The 17,884-nt window shown below is 37.9% G+C and overlaps 1 protein-coding gene across 1 annotated transcript in view; it reads left to right on the top strand.

Moving 5' to 3' along the window:
• LOC138118929 (uncharacterized) overlaps positions 1-17,884 on the top strand; it is an 83,617-nt gene that overhangs the window by 28,341 nt on the left and 37,392 nt on the right. The window contains exons 17-37 of the mRNA XM_069030308.1: positions 412-567; positions 1,016-1,200; positions 1,971-2,153; positions 3,530-3,621; positions 3,804-3,973; positions 4,260-4,419; positions 5,479-5,558; positions 6,101-6,281; positions 7,328-7,483; positions 8,400-8,533; positions 8,649-8,807; positions 9,307-9,487; positions 9,953-10,164; positions 10,719-10,907; positions 11,777-11,916; positions 13,294-13,456; positions 13,568-13,654; positions 14,153-14,287; positions 14,684-14,803; positions 15,340-15,557; positions 17,201-17,394. Of these exons, the coding sequence (XP_068886409.1) occupies positions 412-567; positions 1,016-1,200; positions 1,971-2,153; positions 3,530-3,621; positions 3,804-3,973; positions 4,260-4,419; positions 5,479-5,558; positions 6,101-6,281; positions 7,328-7,483; positions 8,400-8,533; positions 8,649-8,807; positions 9,307-9,487; positions 9,953-10,164; positions 10,719-10,907; positions 11,777-11,916; positions 13,294-13,456; positions 13,568-13,654; positions 14,153-14,287; positions 14,684-14,803; positions 15,340-15,557; positions 17,201-17,394 (3,295 nt within the window). The remainder of the gene's footprint in view (positions 1-411; positions 568-1,015; positions 1,201-1,970; positions 2,154-3,529; positions 3,622-3,803; positions 3,974-4,259; positions 4,420-5,478; positions 5,559-6,100; positions 6,282-7,327; positions 7,484-8,399; positions 8,534-8,648; positions 8,808-9,306; positions 9,488-9,952; positions 10,165-10,718; positions 10,908-11,776; positions 11,917-13,293; positions 13,457-13,567; positions 13,655-14,152; positions 14,288-14,683; positions 14,804-15,339; positions 15,558-17,200; positions 17,395-17,884) is intronic.

Raw genomic sequence — 17,884 nt, 5'->3', positions numbered from 1 at the left:
GAGAGGAAGCTCATGATCATGTTGCGTTGCTGAGGTATTATACAATCATTAGGAGAGAAAATGTAAAATTTTTACTTCCTAGCAGTTTATTTAGCAATCAAGGCATCCCTAATGTTGTTTTGAGATTGTATTTTTAAAAGCTTCCTCTGTTTGTGGGTGTGTATTGCAATACTTCTCCTTTGCCTGTCATCTTAGGACTGGACATGAGCAGTGTTCATAGTGACAGCTTGTGTGATATGGAGCTGAAGTGTAGCTGGAAAGAACAGCTACTAATCCAGGGTCTTAAGTGGTCTCCAAAGTATTTGAATATCTCTTTACTAATAGCATAGCCTGCATTGAGGAATTGTTTATTTTGAGTTTGAAAGGAAATTATAACACCATTCCCTTTGATTTCTTTCTTTATCATGGCAGTTCACTGACAGAACAGTAAGAAAGGAGACACTGAAATGTGAGCTAAGCATGAAAATCTTTGGAAATGAACTTAGCTTCTTAGATTGCGAAGATTTAAGAAAACAGATGAAACATTATTCCTTAAATCTGGCTGAGTTGGCTGTCAGACTTCTGAAGGTAAAAGGAACCTTTTTTCTATTTGAAAGTAAATATCTTGAGAAACTGCTTTCTGACAGATATGTAAAAGATACAAAATATTACTTGTTTTTTCTCTAAATTGAGCTCTAAAAGACTCCAGTGTGTATTTGGTTTAAACAGCATTCAGTACATTAGGCAGACTTGTTCTTTTGTCTAGTGGTTCTTAACTCTTGCTTCTCTCATTCAAATCCATTCATGCTTAAGTGCAATTTCTTTTTTTAACTGGGGTGGGACTGGTGTCTGACTCCTGCCATGGCCATATGCAGGCTTTGGGCTGCTTTCTTCTTTATATGCCAAATCAGCTCAGGTAAAAACACTTTCACAATAAATAGATGCAGTCAAAAGTTATATGTGGAAAAGTTCTTGAATGCTGACTCTATTATGCAAAATAGAATTCTGGTTTTTGTTTGTGTTTTTTTCACCACAGGGGCAGGAGGTCCAGTTTAATAAAAGGATGAGTTTGGCTGCTGAACAGTTGCAGTTTCCAGCAATTTCAGGCTTTCCTGTTCAGCTGGCAGTCAATGCCTCAGCAGCAATCAACATGAAAATCAAAGGGAATGCAGATTTCAAACAACAGTCCAATTTCTTTCTAAATGGATATATCAAGCCAAGGTAATAAATGCTGCAAGTGTCTCTTTCACATATTCCTGATGTAAAGTAGCAATTCCTGAAGTGAAAGTTTTGTGTGAATGCCAATTAATTAGGAGATTCCTAAAGAACAAAAGCAGTCATCAGCCTTCTGCTGAATGGTTGCCATGGTGTAAGGCCAGCAGTGCTTTGCTGTCCTTCCTGTCTGATTTTGAGCTCTCTTGCTGTGTTATTCCAACTGGTTTAAGCTGACTATTCCTCTCTATCCCTAAATCAAACTCCTTTAGGGGTCTGCTTGCATGCAGATGATTTACCTGTTACAAGTGGATTTTTCTCAGGATCAAATATGCTGTTACAGGTTGTGGATGTACAAACCAGTGAATGATTTAACACTGTTTCCTTTCCTGGCTGTTGTAGCTTTTGTATGTGCTGAATACATTGCTAAACTTCACTAAGGGCTGTACAGACAGAGAGAAACTTGCCCTGTGATACTCAGTTCTCATCGCTTTCCCTTTCTTAGTATTTCATGCTGAAGTCTGGGTTAAAAATCCCTTCCTTAGGAGATACAGTAAAACTGTACTTTAATTCATGTTAGAGAGTGTGTGTTGGTGTATGTGCAATCTTTTCAGTTATTTCCTGAAACAAAATAGTTCAATCTATCAAAACAGATTTTAATCATAGAATATACTGTGTTACAGCATCAAGAGCTGTGTATTTATTGAAGAGGTTTAAATTAAGTGCTTTAAAAAGAAACTGCATTTTATAGAAGGATATGTACATGAATCTTTCAACAGTGCATTTGTCCAGCTTTCTGTCCAAATGGGAACTGTGGGGACTCTGGGACAAGCTGGTCTAAAGTGGTTAACAGGAATGAGGACATCTACTAGTCTTGATGGGGGAATCCAGGTAAAGAAAGGGAAAGAGTTCAAAGTTTTCTTGAACACTCCAGAAGAATCTATGGACATAATTAATTTCAGGTAAGATTAAGCAAGGGCATCTTCTAAAACAGTTACTGTTAACTTTCTTGAATCAGAGCTTAACTAAAAGGTAGATTGATAGAACAGAAATAGATTTTGTCAGAAAACAAGCTGTTTCAGTCTGACTCATAGTCCAAATATGCCATTCAGAAGAAAAGGAAGGGGAGATTATTCTTTGAATTTTCTATTGCTTTACCATTAAAACATACATTCATATCAAAGCCTTATAACAAAAGATGGAAATTAATCTTTTGTATTACCCTCTTTTTTCCTACTGAACATCAGTGCTGTTTCTGGAACTTTAGTATCCAAAGAATCTAGATCAGGAAATTAAAATGGTGGAGGAAAAGCTTAGCATTGCTTCCATAGATGTATTTAGCAAAACACTGGAGTAATTTGGAATATAGTAATAATAAAGCGTGCCCAAACATTTCTGCTTGGTTTTTAGTTAGGTTCCTTAATGTTAGGTAAAGATTGCATTGTAACATACAACCTCAACACCTGTCAGATGTTAAGCAGATTAATTGCTTGTATTAATACAATCTAGGCTTTTTAGTTCATTTTATTCTGCTGGCTTTCTCTTTCCTTTGGACTTTTAGTTCTGATAGAAGTCCAAGGGAAGACACATTGTAAATGACATGTCAGCATGTCTTGGACATGACAGCGGATGAAGTATTTACAGTTTGTGGATTGCTGCTTCTTTGTGTTTCTCTTGATTTGGGACATCATAGTGCCATAGGATATGCAGTTCAGAAAAGCACTGAAAGTCTCTGGACTTCACATTTAAACCATTCATTCCCTTTGGGCTCTGGGAAACTTACAGATGTAGTTCTGGTTCAGTCAGCTAGGATGGATGACAGACCATAATGAAAGTCAAAACAGTCACAAACCTGTACTGTGCACTGTTTGAACAGAAGCCTGACTGAAGAGTTTGTTAGATGTTGCATTAACTCTCTTGCTCCCATCAAGTGCAGAGACCATGATTTTTGTATCAGCAGTTTAATGATGTACTGGAAGAACTTCAAGACTGGAACAAAAGTGGTGTCCCTACATAGCCTAACGGGGGAAAAAGTATCTAGAAGCCAGGAAGTGAGTGGAGTTGCTATAAGCTGACTATACCAAATTGCTCAGAACAGAGAAATCTAATACTGACTGTAAGGAACGGTAGATGAATCTCAAGATGGTGACAGATTAAACATGAAAACTGTGGATAAAAGTCAGTGATAATTAGTAGAAATGTAGACTGACCATTGCAGAACTTCATCTTGTTTTTCACATCTGGGAGAAGGTGGCTTATAACTGAGAATTTTGTTTAAATATTACTATAACTTTAGCATAATTGATTTTAGGTTATTGTTCAAAATTTTTGTTTGTAGCTCTAAACTGTACTTCAAAGTGGTGAATGATACAGACGATATAGATGTCTTCCAAGACCACGCAGAAACCAGATCTTGCACTAGGGAGGACGGTGAGTTCAGCTGTTATGTTTGTCTTAGAAATGCATTCTGAAATATCTGTGACAGATCATTTTTATTCAGTAGAGTTTATTTTTTCACACATTATTTCTAAAAGGTCTACAGTGCAATGTTCATTTTCATGTTTTCTTTCTTTGCTGTTCTAATTAAATGTTCAACTGTTGTCTTCCACCAGTGTCTGAGATTATTGGCTGGCAGCTGTGTTCTGAAATGTCCTATCCTGACCCAGACAGTGGTTTGGTTTTCCCCCTTAGTGCACCTTTGAGAATGGCTGTGACATTAACTAAGCAAGACAGAGGCCTGCAGCAGTACGTGGTGGAAGCTGCCTATAACTACATTGCTCAGGTACCACTGGCACACTGGACTTTGGCTTTTTAGTTGGTTATTCTGGTGACAGAGTGCTAAATCTCAGTACTGCATATTCAGCCCTCTGGATTCCAAGGTCTACGTATTAATTCCATTCCCAATATAGGGGGAAGATATGTTGAACAAAAATTACTGACGCTGATAGTAGGTATATACTCTTTTGTCTACGAAACAGCACACACAAACAATCTGTTGTCTCAGTGTGAGAGATTGTTTTGTAAATAGTGTGCCAATGAATAATGTGCTTATCTTTTCTTTCTTTCAGGAGAATTCATGGATCCCAAGTGAAGCTGTCTTTCACTTCTTCATTGGGACTCCAAAGTCAGCGTTGAAAAGAGATGTTGGTGTTGACCTAAGTTTTAGTGTCCCACAGAAGAAATTCAGAATCCAATTTATACAACCTAAGAAAAAAATTGAGATTGATGGTAGGTTTTTCAACTAAGAGCCTGATTGTCAGCCAATATCAGTTAGGAGAACTTGGTTACAATTAACTGAGAAATATCAGTGTATTTCAGTCACTAATCTAATGCTGAAACTACATTATGACGTGATAGCTGTTCAGTTTACTGCTTTAGGTAGCACCCATTCCCAATGGGGTTTGCATCTTGGTTAAGACTATATTTTGCACAGTTAGAGATTCGGTACCTGGTTCATAAAATCATGTTAGAGAAGAAAGCTGTTACCAGGATTGATGAAATGAAGGCTAAAGGACATGGATTGTTCTGACATCTTTTACATATGCTGAACTTGCCTTGCTGTTTCAGTTTGCTGTGTTCTGTTAGTTATGATATGAAGTTATGTGTTGCTAAATCAATTAAGTACTGACTATGATATTGCCATGCATTATAATAAAAAATAACATTTTAATCACACTTTAATATAGAACACAAAGTCTAGTTGAGGAAATACAAACTGATAAATTCATGGTAATAATATAGACAACATATTTCAGCTTCTTTGGCATGCTGGTCAAGTGATGTTTTGTGCTGATGTATTCTACCATATCACATATTTAGAATTTTCCACTCCTTTTTTTTTTTTTTTTTTTTTTGGATCCTGGTTATTTCTAAATGGATTGCAAGGAAGATTTACCTATACTGTGCAAAGCTTTGTGTGCACAGCGTTCTGAGCTCCTGAAATGTCTTGACAGCACAACACAGTTTACAAGTTTTAGCACAGGCCTAAAGGAAGTATATAAATCAGTTCCAGAACTAAGCTATTTTTGTTGGAGACAGCTTCATTGCCTCTTCTCAATTGTTCTCCTTAGAGAATCCTTTCAAAGTTACTAGTTTATTCAGAGGACACTTTGCAATATACCTTTGCAAATTCTGATCCTAACTTTTTACCTTTGAGCTAATATTTATTATATTTTTACTCTCTCTATATCTATTGTTCATAACAAGAACGACTATCATTTCGAGTACAGTTTTATGAAGCATCACTGAACAGTAAAGAAAAAGTAAAGAGTTTTCTTTTTCTCCAAGGGAGAATTGAGTTTTCTAAAAGTTCACGAGTTGGACACCTGGAGCTGATAGTGGATGACCAAGATGTGTATTACATTAAGGTATGTTTGTATTCAATGAGCTCTCATTCCAGGATGAATAGTTACATAAAAGCACAGAAAAGAAAGACAATGAAAATACAACTGTTGAAAAACGGTTTTGTGAGCAATCCATCAGAGAAGTTACCAGTTCTCCTTATTACATATTTTTGAGATAGACTCAGTGCTAAATTTTAACCTAAATCTCTGTGAGACTGCCAATATTTTCAGTAGCACCGTATTAATTTCTGGCCTGGTATTGCAATGTTTGTAGTGATTCCAGTCCTAAAACCATCAGAAGCTGAAGGAAGTAGCATCTTGCACCAGTTCAGTGTAACTGGAAAAACAAATTCATCCTTCCTCCCCATTATTTATGAATGGCAAGTTTTAGGCTTTGTGGGGTGTGGAAGGTTTATTGTTAGATGTATAGAAAAACATACATTTTCTTCTTCCTCTCATCTCGTTCCTGAAACACCCACGTCTATACTACTGCTTTCTCAAAACTTAATCAACTTGTCTTGTTGAGGGTCTTGGAGTTGGCTTTTTGTTTTATTTGTTTATTCTAGGGAATGACAGATTTTCAGATGCTGAGTGGAGAGCAGAGATACATGACCCAGCTGGAGGTAAAGCTGATAAAGCAAAGCAGTCCTATCATTCTGTCAGGAAACATCACTAAACAGCTTGGCAAGAAGATAGCTTTTTCAGCATCTCTGAATAATTTGTTGAAGGATGCTGCATTTATTTCAGGTTAGAGGACAGTAAGTATTTGCCATATAAATGCAAGTTCTGGAGCACTTATTTGTTAGGATTGACTGGTTTTGGACACCTAGTCCTAAAATTCCTTTCAAATCCATGAAGACTGCATTTTAAAATTATTATTCTTCATAAATTAATATGAATATATATATTTCAGAATAAAATAATTTTTTTTAAAGTCTGTTTTGAATTACTGAAAAGGATGGAGAAAATAAGATATAAGGAATTTAACAAAAACATACCAAAACAATAACAGCTGTTTTTCACTTTTGTTAGTACAAAACAATGCAGAGACACATATTTGTAGCTAAATGTCTCTTAAGACCTGTTGTTCTGAACATCTTGAAGACTTTTTTTCTCACAAATAAGCGAAGAGGAAAATACAAGAGAAGGTATCAGAAAGAGAGCCTTAATATTTGTATAACATCAATACATTAAAATTAAAATAATACAGTGAAATAAACCAGTAATTATTTTATCTCATTTTTGACTGAAATGTCATAGGGTTACACAGTACTTTCAAATAGAACTGACTTTTAAGGAATGCAGAAGGTCAGTTTGTTTTTTGGAAGAGGATCTTTTGGTGAAATTTTCATCATTAGCTTTCACGTGGATTGCCAGTGACTACATCAAAGCCAGTTCTGGTCTGATTTCAGACTCCTAGCACCTGAGAACTTGGCTGCACCGGTTTTACTGCTGCAAAGCCACAGCCTTGCTCTGACTTTCTGTAGAGGTAACCACCCATGTGTTCACACATTAGGCCTTTATTAATTAAAAGGTCTGTTTGTCGAATTTATTTCCTTTGAGAAGCAGCTTTGGCTGGATTCATTTCAGTAAGCTTGAAGCAGGTTGTGAGAAGTGTGCTCTGCAGGCTGTCTGTGGAGATGGAGAAAGAGTCTGAGCATCCAGCTCTGTGTCTTTTTATCTGTTCACTACACAGCGAGCTCATCATGGTGGGAGAGTATGTAGTATTCCTTTGACTAGCTGAAGTAACTTCAAGTTCTACCACTGCATAATCACTTCTATTCTTTCTGTAGCTTTTCTGGAGAAAAAGGTTGATGATAAGCTGAGACAATACTCGCTGGAAGGGGAGATTCACCTTCCAGGTGTTCTTGGAGTTCATGCCGTCGCTCTTCTCCAGCAGCGTGAGAGCTTGTGGGCTCATGGTCTGCAGATAAAATATGGACTCCTAGGTACACTGAAAAACAGGGAAAGTAAAAGTATTCTGTATTACTCATTTTTCCTACAAGATTTGCCTCTGTGTTTAGAACACAATAGAAAGATTTCAGTTCATTTTTAAACTGTGTTCTGTAACCTGAGACAAGTTTCTCTTCTCAGTTGGATAAACTTTACTCTTTGAGTCTGCATATCAAAACAATTCATTTTTAAATGGGCTTTTCACAAGCATGTCCAACATTTGATTAAAAATCAGTTTTTCGGTGAGAATTGCTCCTCATTAATTTGTGTTTTCAGATGTTTGCATACATACACTTAATAACAATCAAAACACTTAAACAGTGTCTTATGATGCCTGGCTATAGCTATGTAATTGTGAAATTAGAGACTTGGAGCATAGTTACACTTTGGTATAAACCCAGTTTGACATCTATTCCACACAAAGTGGTCAGCAAATACTTCCTTGGAGAAGTACTGGATTTTTTGTCTTAAAAAGTTATCCTACTCATTAGTTGGAACTTCAAATTCCTTATTTTAATTTCCTTCTCAGTCTCCAGAAGGGCTGGAAGTTCATTATTATTATTTTTTGTTTCAAATGAAATACCGTGTAATGTCATGATGTTGGGAGTAGGTGGTAACAGAAAATCATCAAATATTGTGAGAGATATCAAGAAAGCTGCAAAGGTTGATCAGGATTAGTTTGTAGTGCTTTTACTTCAACCAGGTAAAATTCTGTTTAAGTAATGAAGTTTGTGCTTTCCTTTGCATTTGTAGGATAAATCAACAAGTATATAGCTGTAAAAATAGACAAATCTAACTTTGATATTTTGCAAAACAGAAGTCTTGAAGCCAGTGTCAGATTTATACTATTAACATTTTGAAAGATTACTTCTGATTTATTTGAATAGGTAACTTTGTGATTTTCTTGAACAGGAGAGGCAAAAACCCCTTGCCACAAGTGCACTACACAGCAGAAGGTTCAAGTGGAGACGAGTGCACAGGGCTTGTACAGGCTGGAGCTGGGGCATGAGTTTCACTGTGTGCAGGCTCCCACCTACAGCCACAAGGTGGGTACAGCCCCAGGCACTCTCTGTGCTGGGTGCCCGTGCCACTTGTACTCGGGGCTGTCAACATGGACAGAAAGCAGAGTTCACAGCAAAAATGTGATGCTCTCTTCTTTAGGTTCACCTGAGACATGAAGCGAGTGCATCTTGGATTTCCTCCCAGATGGAAGTGAACTATGGGAAGCACTGGGATGAAATAAACAACAAGAAGAAACTGCTGATCAGCCAAGCCTTGAAGAACAGTTCCAGTTCATCTGTAGTCAGCTATTTCATGGAGGTAATAGTGATGGTTTGAAAAGTAAGACCTCCACTTCAAATATTTAATAGACAAACTAGGAAGAAATTTTGATTTTTTTTTTTTTTTATTCTGACCTTTTTTTTTGTAAATATGGTATGTACTAATAATATAAGGCAAGTACCCAGACTTAATAATTTTGAGTTAGGTGAGGTCTTAGCCCAGAGACACTGAGATTGCTGACATTTGCTAGAAGACAAATTTACAAAAGCTGCTTTGCTTGACACAATGTGGAAGGAGGTTGCAGGTTATAATAACTCAGAATATTACAGCATTTTTCTTTTTGAATCTCCTGTAGTTGTAACAAATGCATCTTAAACCTCAGTCTGTAATTGGTGAGCATGCATGAAAATCTATACAGCGAATGGCAAATGTGCAAAAGCAGAAGCTCTGACCTTCCTGCTACTGCGTGTGTATTAACTTAGACACCCCTAAAAATGGAATCTTGTTTTTATTTAAATTTGCTTCACTTCTTTTCCAGTTTACTATGCAAGTCCTGGAAAAACAGGTGAATTATAGAACCCAGCTTCAGCACTTGCACACCTCTCAGGTGTATTTGCAGAGCAGCACCAACTTTGAGGTGCAGTATAATGACCATGTACCATTTGTGGCTGGGCTGCAGTGGAAGGATGCATCCAGAAATGGCCTGAAGAAGTGGGAAGGTGAAGTACCACAAACCATTTCCAATCTGTGATTAGAAAAGCAGGTATTGGAAGCTGCTGCCAGGTTTTTCTGAGCAGTTTTGAGTGAGTGCAACAGAATGATAAAGATTTTTGTTGGAAGAGAGAGACCCTGGAGGTTGTCCAGCCCAGCTTTCTGCTCCAATCAGGACTGTTTCTAGCAGTAGATCACATCTGTTGTGGATTTGTCTAGCTAAGTTTTTGAAATCTCCAACCTATCACAGCCTAGCTGGCTGGTCTCTTCCAGCAGTTCCATTTACAGTAGTGAAGGACATTAATTTCATTATATACCTCCCAGAGATTTTAGCAATTGGAAGAGAAAAGGTTGATAGTAGCATTTTAGCTTCATTCTGAAACCCCAGGATCTTATCAGCCTTGTTGTGGAGTTAGAATCCAGGTAGCTTGAAATCTCACGTTTCTGTCAGCTTTAATATATGTCCTTTGCAGGTGGCTTGAATATAGACACCCCATGGCTCTATCTGTACACAGCTCACAAACTGCATCAGCCTCAGCATTCTGCTTATTTATTGACATCTGAGCTGACAACTGGAAAAGCTCTCTCCATTAAAGACCTTGTACTGGAACTATTCTATAAAGATCAAGGCAATGAGAAGGAAGGAAAAGTTCACATTTACACACCAGCTACCACATACCTGCAGGTTGGTGACATGGTCCTTCACAGAGTGTATGGCTTTGGGGACAGGGCTCTGTGCTATCACTACGCCCTGAGTCTATGGTTTCTAAGCTTCCTCTTAATTTATTTTAGACTGTCTTATGCAGTAGAGGTTTAAAATTAATTTCATTGTGGTTGCTGTGCATTAAGCAATATGGTAGACTTCTGTCATTATGCAGTTGTCTAAATCTTTGACTTATGTTTATGATTAAGGTGTTCCTTTATCAGCTTTTCCTCCTTAGTTCACTACTGCTTCATGCACAGCATGGAGGAATGTGGGAAACATTCTTGAATGAGAAAAAAGGGGTGTCATCAACTATTTTCTTCTCAACTATTTAGGTCTTTGTCTCTCCTTGTTTAGAGGAGATAAAATGAACTTTGAGCTCTGTATGGCAATTTTGAATATTTTTAAAATGGAAAAGGTGGCACACATTTCTAATAGTTCTTGTAAATGATCATTCTGTCACCTCTGTGCTGTGCTGCTGCACAATGGAATGCTGTCTGTCCTAGCTCAGCCAGACTAATGTCTTTGTTTTTCAGGCATCCACATTTAATCATCTTGGGAGGAATGTTCTGCATAGCTATAGTGAAATGATATCTCTGTGGAATCAGCTTGTGAAGAATGAGATTCATTTGGAAAATAATGAACGAGCCAAACTCCTCTGCTTTAAGATTAAAAGTACAAAACAGGAATTTAACTTCACAGCCAGCTATCAGAGTCTGCCAATGGTGAGACAAAAAAAACAAAAGCAATTTTTTTGACTCAGCACTCTCTTCCTGAAAGATGTTATTGCTAGTGTTGAAACTTAAACCCTTCCAGTCCTGCATCTATTTCTGTCTGTTTTGACAGGCTGCAGTGTAAAACTAGGTTCAAAAAGAAAACAAAAACTTGTGTGGCATAGTTTGGAGTACTTCTCACCTATTTTGGAGGCCAACTACAGACAGTCAGGGAGGAGAGGGTGAACAGAGACTGTGTGACTAGAAAGGGAGCTGGAGATGTGATTACTCACAATTTGATGCAGATATATGACAGGTGTGGAAGATTCTGCTGTCTTGGAGAATCAGAATCTCTTGCCTGCTAGTGAGCATGGTAACAGCCCAGGTTTATATGCTGCTTTAATCTCTACATCCCTTCCAGTCTTAAAATAATTTTTCCTTTGCTTGATGTCTGCAGCAGAGGAAGGGTAATCAGCAGTTTCTCCTTGAAAGAGGTACTTTGATCAGTTACTTTGGTCCATTCATACCTTGCAGGAAGTCTTAAAAAGTGTTTTTCTAAACATAGCATTCCATACTTTGAAAATCCAGTTAGGTTTTTCATGTACCAGAGCTTGCTTATGGTACAAATAGGTGACACTCAAGTGATACATTATGGGACATTTGTCTTCTGCTGGAGTCAGTTTTCTACTGATGTCACTTTTAATCCCCTGAGAAATTAATGGAGATCTGGAAACTGCAGCAGAAATGGTTTGATCTGTGAAATGACAGCCTTGCTGCATCCTGTTGAACAATATGGTTTCCATATTGATGTTCCTGAATATGAATGCAGTAAATCTGATGCAACTGTCCTTTCCTGTTCTGGTCTCATGATCTGAGTGCAGCCTAAGACGACAAACTTTTCTGTGGAGATTGTATGGAGAGATTATAAAAGTCTGCCTGTCATACTGCAGTGTGAAGGTCAGATAAAAGAGCTGAAGAAGGAGAAGATGCTCTATCAAAAACGTGCAACCCTCCATTTCAGGTTTAGTATTCTTATTTCTATCTTTTAAGAATGTTTTGGCCTAATTTAATGAGCATCTTGATGCTCTTAGGAAATGTTCTGGGCTTTACAAAGTGAGAGTGCCACATGCACAAAGTCTGTGCTTTGTCCTGTCTGGCTCTCTGAACTTGCTCAAGCACAGCATCTTCCTGGGTTGGTTATTTGCATCCATTAGCTTTTGGTCTCTTTGTTGAAATGACAGGGAACAAAGTTGTCAAAGGCAACAAGCCATGTGTGCTGTTACATATTTGTTGGCAACTCAGTCATATAGCCTCCTTGCATGAAAATAGCAGGATTTATGGTGTATCCAAACTTGGAAGTGGTGAGAAGTTCCAAAATCCAGATCTGATCCTCTGTGCCATCCATGTGCCTTTTTCGTAGTCCTTAGGCATTAGATAGCCGTTCTAAAGCCAAAGGTATCCTCTTAAAACATTTAACAAATGGTCTTGTTTAGATTTTGGAATATGTTTCCATTTTCTGATGAGAAGGAGTGCACTGCTTCTACATATTGGCTGTCCCTGAAATTCCTCTCTTCATTATCCATTACTAAAAAAGGCCTGAAGGCCTTTTTAAAAATATATGCTCAAACTAGAGACATCTGGATCACCTCTGGGGACATCTCAGCTTTCTTAAGGCATAGCAGGATCAACAGGAGTGCACAGGCTGCCTTAGGAGCCACTGTGCAGCTCAGAGATAACTAAAACACTGTGACGTGTCTTTTCAGTAAAAAATTATGTAAATGAAGAGCTGTATCAGATATTCTAACATGTATAAAGGCAGTCCAGTGTCTGAGTTTATAAAAGTTTGTGCATGTTTCCAAGAGGTCTAAGTAAATGTGCAGAAACATCTAATAAAGTCCATAAAACATTGCACTGAAGTAGTAAACTACTCCAAGAGCTGTGTAGTGCTGAACATCTGTTGCACCGGATCCTTGGCATGTAGATTTTTGTTTGTACAAAAAGCGTAAAATGTGGATGGGTGAGATTTTTGAACCTGCCAGGAGCTTTTGGGCACTGTCCCTATTTGAACTGAAGTCTTGGTCATGCAGGTATAGAAGGTGTATGTGCTGGTTATACATGTCAGAATTTTAGAGCAGCACCTCTCCTGCCCTTCCAGGCCTTTAGCAAATTAAGGATGGAAACTCTATCAAAAATTCTGGTAAGTGTGTGGAGTTTGTTTGAAGTTGTAATTAGGCTTTGTAGTTTCTTAAATGTCCTGGTCCTGTGTGTTTTACTTCTGTACCTGACACCCTGGTCGTAAATGATACATTTGGAGTTCAAGCTGATCTTTACATGATTTCTTTTTGTAGTTGTCTATTAAGATCTTTTACACTATGTTTCTTTCTTGTTTTTTTGCCAGGCATCCTTTTAAAGTTCCCTTTCTGCAGAGCTTCCTTCTGCAGGAAACATTTACTGTTGACAAAAAGCAAAAGCACTATTTCATGGAAACAAAAGTTTTGATAAATGGGGTGGAGGAAACAGTTCAGACTCTTATACTTGGTTACCAACCTGAAAACCCTTATGTGAGTTATCCAAGAACTTCCTTTAATCTGACATACCAAAGCAGCCTGCAAATGAGTGATTTACTGCATGTATCTTATGTTCCTTGCATTTCCTCTCAAACTTCTGTTTAGATTTGTGCTGGCTTAACTCATCCTTATAACTACAAGATGTTCCCCAAAGATGTTGAAATGTGCATTTTAACTCTAAGTCATCAAAATGTGAGTAAATTTCCCATTAAATTCAATTAGGAGATGTTAATTACCTTTTTATTTACACTTTGCTGTCTTTTCAGACCTAACTTGCTATAGGTCTTTAGTTCCTCACCACGTAGCTGCTGCAACCAAAATGTTCAGAGGTTGATTATGTCCTTGGACTTCCATAATTTTGTATAATAATATGTTGTGTAGTAATCTACTATAAGAATACTCTATCCATTATTTTTTAGAATATTATTATGCATGAATGTTATTAATAACAACCAGTACTGGGATAGAATGGACTCAGGGTTCTCACCCTTATCTAGTTGTATCTATTCATCTTTCTTACCAAATGTAGCTATTTTTTCTGATTTTCTTGTTTTTCATTCTGAGCCAAAACATAAAATCTTGCAACTCTTTCATTTCTCATAATGTGTGTAGGGATGACTTCTGTGATCTTTCATCATGCACAGGGTTAATACTCAATGCAGTTTGCTTACTCCCATTCTTAACACACAGGTGAAGCATGAGCTTGAGACTATCTTAAAGGTGAATAAGGAAGATGTTCTCAGTTTTCTAGGGAGGTATCAGGACAAATCCAGTGAGGCAGATTTTAGACATCTTTTACACATGGATGTGACACACTCATTCCAGGTATTGGTGGTTTTAATTTTTGGCATTTTATTTTTTATGTCTTGGTGACTGTTTTACTGTGTTGTCTTTAGAACTGTAATTGATGCTGGTAAGTGTCCTAATCCAATCGAGTCCTGGTCCTGACAAGGAACTGTAGGTATCTCAGTAGGTCCAATTATGGATCAATAACTTGTATCAATAATACCTTATAAGACATACATTGACCTTTTGTTTTCATGCCTTTTTTTACTGCATTTGATTTATTTTTCAGTATCTTGGGATAAAATTGGTAAAATTTTATACACATATTTGTTTATACTCATTCTCCACTTCATGCTAGAAGTTCAGACATTAAATCACATGAGGCAATTGGTGGGAATGCAATGTTCTGTTCTGATACTTTACTTTGTCAAATAGCTCGAATTTCCACAAGCAATGGGCCTAAGTGGGGAGCTGTTTTCCAGGCACACTAAACTGGAACACTTTGACTGTGGTGTGAGTGTAAAAGCCATCATCAACAAGAACATGTCTTCACAGGTCAGTCCCCTGGTAATTACAGTCTTGTTGCTTGAACTTTAAGATTTTGCAATTCATACACTCAATGACTGTAGTGGAGAGGTGTAAATTGTTAGGGAAACAGTTAACTCAGAGTTTGTTCTGGCTAGATAGCTGCATGTGTTTGGTATAGTTGGCTTATGTTTTGGCTGAAATTCAGAGAACTCTTAAAATCGAGTTAAATTGTAATTAAAATTCAATGTAGCTCACATTTTTTTGTTGAAAGCTCTAGCATGGTGACAGGATAAAGACAGGGAGATCACTTACCCATTAACTTCACAGACAAAACAGACTCAACTTGGGCAATATTAATTTAATTTATTGCCAAATCAAATTAGAGTTAGATGATGAGAAACAAAAAAGAGAATTAAAAACTCCTTTTCCCCTTCACTCCCCTCTCTGCTTTTGTCCAGTCCCAACTTGTTGTCTGCAGTCTCATTGCTCAAACTGATGTTTCACTATTGTGTATTGTAATCTGAGGTCCTTAATGTCCTGCTCTCCTTTTTCTCTGTGTGCAGGCCCAGGCAGTCCTGAAGAGTTACGGTGAGAACAGTGTCAATGGCTCTCTTCACCTCCATTCCAATGGACAGGACATGCTGATGCTGGAGGTTGATGTGAACAATGAAAACAGGAGGAATGCCAGAATTGTTGAGCTGAGGGCTTTTCTCCATCAGACAGTCCTGACAAACCCAGAATCAGTACAGTTCCAGCTCATGGGCAAAATATTTCCATCAAGGTAGAGAAATCAGAATGTTGGTTAATTGAGGAACTGAGGAATGTTCTGTGATACAAATTTAAATGTAACTGCTTTCATATGGCTGCAGCAAAGCCACTGAGTAAATGCCAGTTCATGTGTTATCCCTGTCATTGAAATACTTCTGCTCCTGATGCTTGCTAAGTTGGTGTAAGTTGTGTTTATGTGTTCTAGTTGCTTTCCTAGGACTTTGTACAGAGAACTTTGAATGAACAGATGGTAGAAGCTATGCCAGTGGAAAAGGGCACTTCCCAGTGTTTATTATAAAGTTTTTAAAATATTGTAGAAAGCTTTGAGATGGCAGAGGTGGGAAATAGAAATTTGGCCCTCTCAAGTTTCAGCTGATTTTTCAAATTTTACGAATAGGAAGTGTATAGTGAAGAATTTAGTGTCTGCAGAGGTCCCAGTGTTTACCAATTGGATGGGATAAGGAAAATGAGGAAATGAGAGTTAAAGAAATCAGAAGTTACTACAATTTAGATGAAGCACATTAGATTTACTAGTAACACTAAAAATAAGATAAAATATTCCAAGAGGATATTTCATGTGGTTCTGCAGCTTGCTTACTGTTCTGGGCATCCAGTACTGCACTAATTTGTTTAAATACCAGGGTAAGCTGTTCGAGAGTAATTTATTACAGTTCACTTCACAGGAAGGAAAACAGAACACTTAAAATTTTTGGAACGAAATTTGTTTAGGATTTGTTTTACAGGGAGAATACAGAGAAAAATAAACTGTTGAATGTTTCTGGGGAACAGCTAAAATGATGCAGTCTGTACAGACTTCAGTTGCTGACTGATGGAATGAATCTTACTTCCCTGAGCTATTAGTTTTGTTCTTCCCACGGAGTGGATTTTCACTCAGGTTTTACTCATCATCAGTGTTTCAGAGGGTTCCAGTTTCTAGGAGGGAAATCTAACACTATGAAAACTGGAGTAATTGCCTCACTTTTAGGTATTTTGTGTAGTATACTTGAGTCTAGAAAGTCAGATAGTTCAGTGGATAGTTTGTTGAAGGCAATGTGAAAATTGTGTCTCATTCTTAAAACACTGAAAATGGAGCTTTTTGTTGCTCCAGCAGGTTTCCCTAGAAAGCTGTGACGTCTTTCTCTAACACTGTTCAATTCAGGACCAAGATACAAAGAAATATTGTTGGTTCATTTACCAAACTCAAATGATGGTGGCACTTAGAATTATTTTTTTAAGCTGAATTCTTAATGTAAATCAGCACCAAAGCAATATTTCGTATTGTGACAGAGAGGGACTAGTTTCCAACTCAAACTCTGTCCAGCTCTTTCTTTTATTAGGAACCATAACAAAAGCATTCAAGAAATTTAAAGAAAAATTAGTCTGCCAGTCTTTGAAACTTTACTGAGGAGTTTTAGAAACATCTTGTGAACAGCATCTGCTGACTGCAAGGCATCTGATTGCCTGATTCACAACACTGGAACAAGTGCCCAGAAAGTCTGTAGAGTCTCCATACTCGGAGATACTCCAAACTTGACCACACACACTCCTGAGCACCCTACTCTCATTGATCCTGCTTTGAGTAAGGAGGGGTGTCTTGACAATCCTGAATCAACCATAATAATATCTTACTAGCAATATTTATGTCTGTCTTTTTAGACTTCTGTTGTCTTCTGAGTTGAATCTTAACGAAAATAGGCTTCACATGGATTTCATGGGAGCCAGGGAGCGAAAAGTTGGTTTTGTTTTGTCCCTAAATGGAAGAGTCCAACACACTTTTACTGGATTACAGGCCATACCTCATCTTCTTTCTCTGGATGGATTACTGAAGTGCAAAAACAACATTCATGATGGTACTCTGTTCCTTTGTGTTTTCTTCTCATCTGCAGCTACCTAAGGAAGCTTCTTAATTTTAGTGTAATCTCTCCTGAGCTGCACAATGTATTCAGCTCTGGTGCCCCAACAGAAGAATAATGTGTGCCTGTTAGGGCAAGTCCAGAGCAGACCACACAGATGATCAGAGGGCTGGAGCACCTCTGCTCTGGAGCTGGGCTGGGAGGGCTGGGGTTGTCAGCCTGGAGAAGAGAATGTTTCCGGGAGACCTTAGAGCCCCTTCCAGTGCCTAACAAGGCTCCAAGAGAACTGGAGAGGGATCTTGGACAAGGGCCTGGAGTGAAAGGACAACAGGGAATGGCTTCAAACTGACAGAGGGCAAGGTGAGATTGGATACTAGGAAGAAATTCTTCATTATGAGAGTGATCGGAAAATGGAACAGGTTGCCCTGAGAAGCTGTGGCTGCTCTATCCCTGGAATTGTTCAAGGCCAGGTTAAATGGGGCTTTGA

This window comes from Aphelocoma coerulescens, chromosome 14 (genome assembly GCF_041296385.1).
Source record: "Aphelocoma coerulescens isolate FSJ_1873_10779 chromosome 14, UR_Acoe_1.0, whole genome shotgun sequence".
NCBI classification, from domain to species: domain Eukaryota; kingdom Metazoa; phylum Chordata; class Aves; order Passeriformes; family Corvidae; genus Aphelocoma; species Aphelocoma coerulescens.
Note: the sequence above shows the minus strand (reverse complement) of the source record. Positions and strands in the feature narration are given on the sequence as shown.